General features: G+C 40.2%; 1 protein-coding gene across 1 annotated transcript; it reads left to right on the forward strand.

Moving 5' to 3' along the window:
• Positions 1 to 1,171: 1,171 nt before the first annotated feature.
• Positions 1,172 to 1,887, forward strand: LOC123387231 (high mobility group protein B3-like). Its single transcript, XM_045063253.1, has one exon. The coding sequence runs from the start codon at positions 1,261 to 1,263 to the stop codon at positions 1,864 to 1,866; it is 606 nt and encodes a 201-aa protein (XP_044919188.1). The 5' UTR covers positions 1,172 to 1,260; the 3' UTR covers positions 1,867 to 1,887.
• Positions 1,888 to 2,100: the final 213 nt, after the last annotated feature.

Here is a 2,100-nt window from a genome sequence, read left to right on the forward strand (position 1 = left end):
TGCAAATTAGATATAACTGGTAGCATTGAAAAACTGGACCCAAGGACTTGCAAATATTTTGTTTGGTACAGGTCCAAGACTTCATTCTTCTCCCATGGATCAAAAAACAAAAGCGCAAAACCCAAAACCTGTTTGGTGTTCATTTGCAGTCTCCATTCAATCTTCTATTTCACATAAATGTGTACTTCTTAGACTTCTCCTGTGAGTCTGTTATAAAAAATGTCTGATTCACTCTCTAATCACGAGCTAGTAAAGTCTTTAATGTATTCATATTCATTTTTTTTGTATGTGAAAATTATCCTTTAATACTATTGTCACTAAGAAAGAATTTAAAACTTTTTTGAACAATAATTCTGTATGTATATGAGTCATCAATACTTCATGAAGACACTTCCTTCCCATTGCATTATACTCAATTGCCTTTAAATTAGTAGATGGAAACTGATAGAACACGTACATGCCTTGATTTATTTTCATATACAGGCAACATGCATGTGTAACATCACAGAGTTATTGCATCTTGGGTTAAAAAAAAAGTGGGTCAAACTGTCAAGAGGTGGAGATTTCTGTGAGAATGCAGAAACATATTAAGTGTCAACAGGTTTTGCCCTACAAATCTAAACAAGCAAACAAAAAAACTCCCAAAACCTCAGTGTAACTGTCACAACAGATGACATAAGAACAGGTTTCAGTGCTGGCATCGAAGCAAATCTGTACTGACTGGCTGGAGGAAAAAAAAAAAAAACTCTAAGACAACAAAGACACCACTTGACACAGAAGATGGCCAGATGAGATACTAAAAAAAAAAATCCTCTAACAAAACATAGTTTGAAATAGAAAAATAAAGTAAGAGAAATGGGTGAGCCCATGCTATCAGCAGATAGCTGATAAACCCAGAAAGAGAAGGGCAAAATTCTCAAGAGATGTTCCACACAAAAAAATCACCTTAAAAATGAAAAATAGCACTGAAATTCAGAGTGGTAATAATCTAGCCGAGCAAGACAGGAAAAAGAGGTAACAGAGAGATGTACCTGGTTGAAAAAAAAACAACAAGAATAACAACAAACCCAAAGACATGGTTATGGTTGTGATATTATCTATTTTACTTACAAGGAATATGTAAGCCCAAAGCGATTTTTAGAAGGCTTTAGAAAAGACACTGATTGGCGGCTCTCGTGGAGGCAGCTAGCGCGAGGTTGGGGAGCGCTGAGCCGCGTGTCGTGCCCTGCGCTGCCCAGACTAGCGAACAATACAGTCAGGATGGCTAAAGGTGATCCCAAGAAACCAAAGGGCAAGATGTCTGCTTATGCCTTCTTCGTGCAGACATGCAGAGAGGAACACAAGAAGAAAAACCCAGAAGTCCCTGTCAATTTTGCAGAATTTTCTAAGAAGTGCTCTGAGAGGTCTAAGACTATGTCTGGGAAGGAGAAATCTAAATTCGATGAAATGGCAAAGGCAGACAAAGTGTGTTATGACCGGGAAATGAAGGATTATGGACCAGCTAAGGGAGGCAAGAAGAAGAAGGACCCTAATGCCCCCAAAAGGCCACCGTCTGGATTCTTCCTGTTCTGTTCAGAATTCCGCCCCAAGATCAAATCTACAAACCCTGGTATCTCCATTGGAGATGTGGCAAAGAAGCTGGGCGAGATGTGGAATAACTTAAGTGATGGTGAGAAGCAACCTTACAACAATAAGGCAGCGAAGCTGAAGGAGAAGTATGAGAAGGATGTCACCGACTATAAGTCTAAAGGAAAGTTTGATGGCGCGAAGGGTCCCACCAAAGTTACCCGGAAAAAGGTGGAAGAAGAAGATGAAGAAGACGAGGAGGAGGAAGAGGAAGAGGAGGAGGAGGAGGAGGATGAATAAAAGAAACTGTTGATCTGTCTCCTTGTGAATACCTTAAAGTAGGGAGCGCCGTCATTGACACTGACACCCCTCTTATTGGAGGCGTGTCTGTTGCCCTCGTTCGGTTTAATCACACAACTGGGTCATGGTCATATTGTAGTTTCTCAAAGTGCTCTAGAAATTGTCAGTGGTTTACATGAAGTGGCCATGGGTGTCCAGAGCACCCTGAAACTGTATCAAAGTTGTACATATTTC

This window comes from Mustela putorius, unplaced genomic scaffold (genome assembly GCF_011764305.1).
Source record: "Mustela putorius furo isolate JIRA1106 unplaced genomic scaffold, ASM1176430v1.1 tig00003850_pilon_pilon_pilon, whole genome shotgun sequence".
In the NCBI taxonomy this organism is placed as follows: domain Eukaryota; kingdom Metazoa; phylum Chordata; class Mammalia; order Carnivora; family Mustelidae; genus Mustela; species Mustela putorius.

Bases quoted from the DNA above. Each gene is read 5' to 3' on its own strand.
- LOC123387231 (XM_045063253.1), top strand. From the start codon at position 1,261: ATGGCTAAAGGTGATCCCAAGAAACCAAAGGGCAAGATGTCTGCTTAT.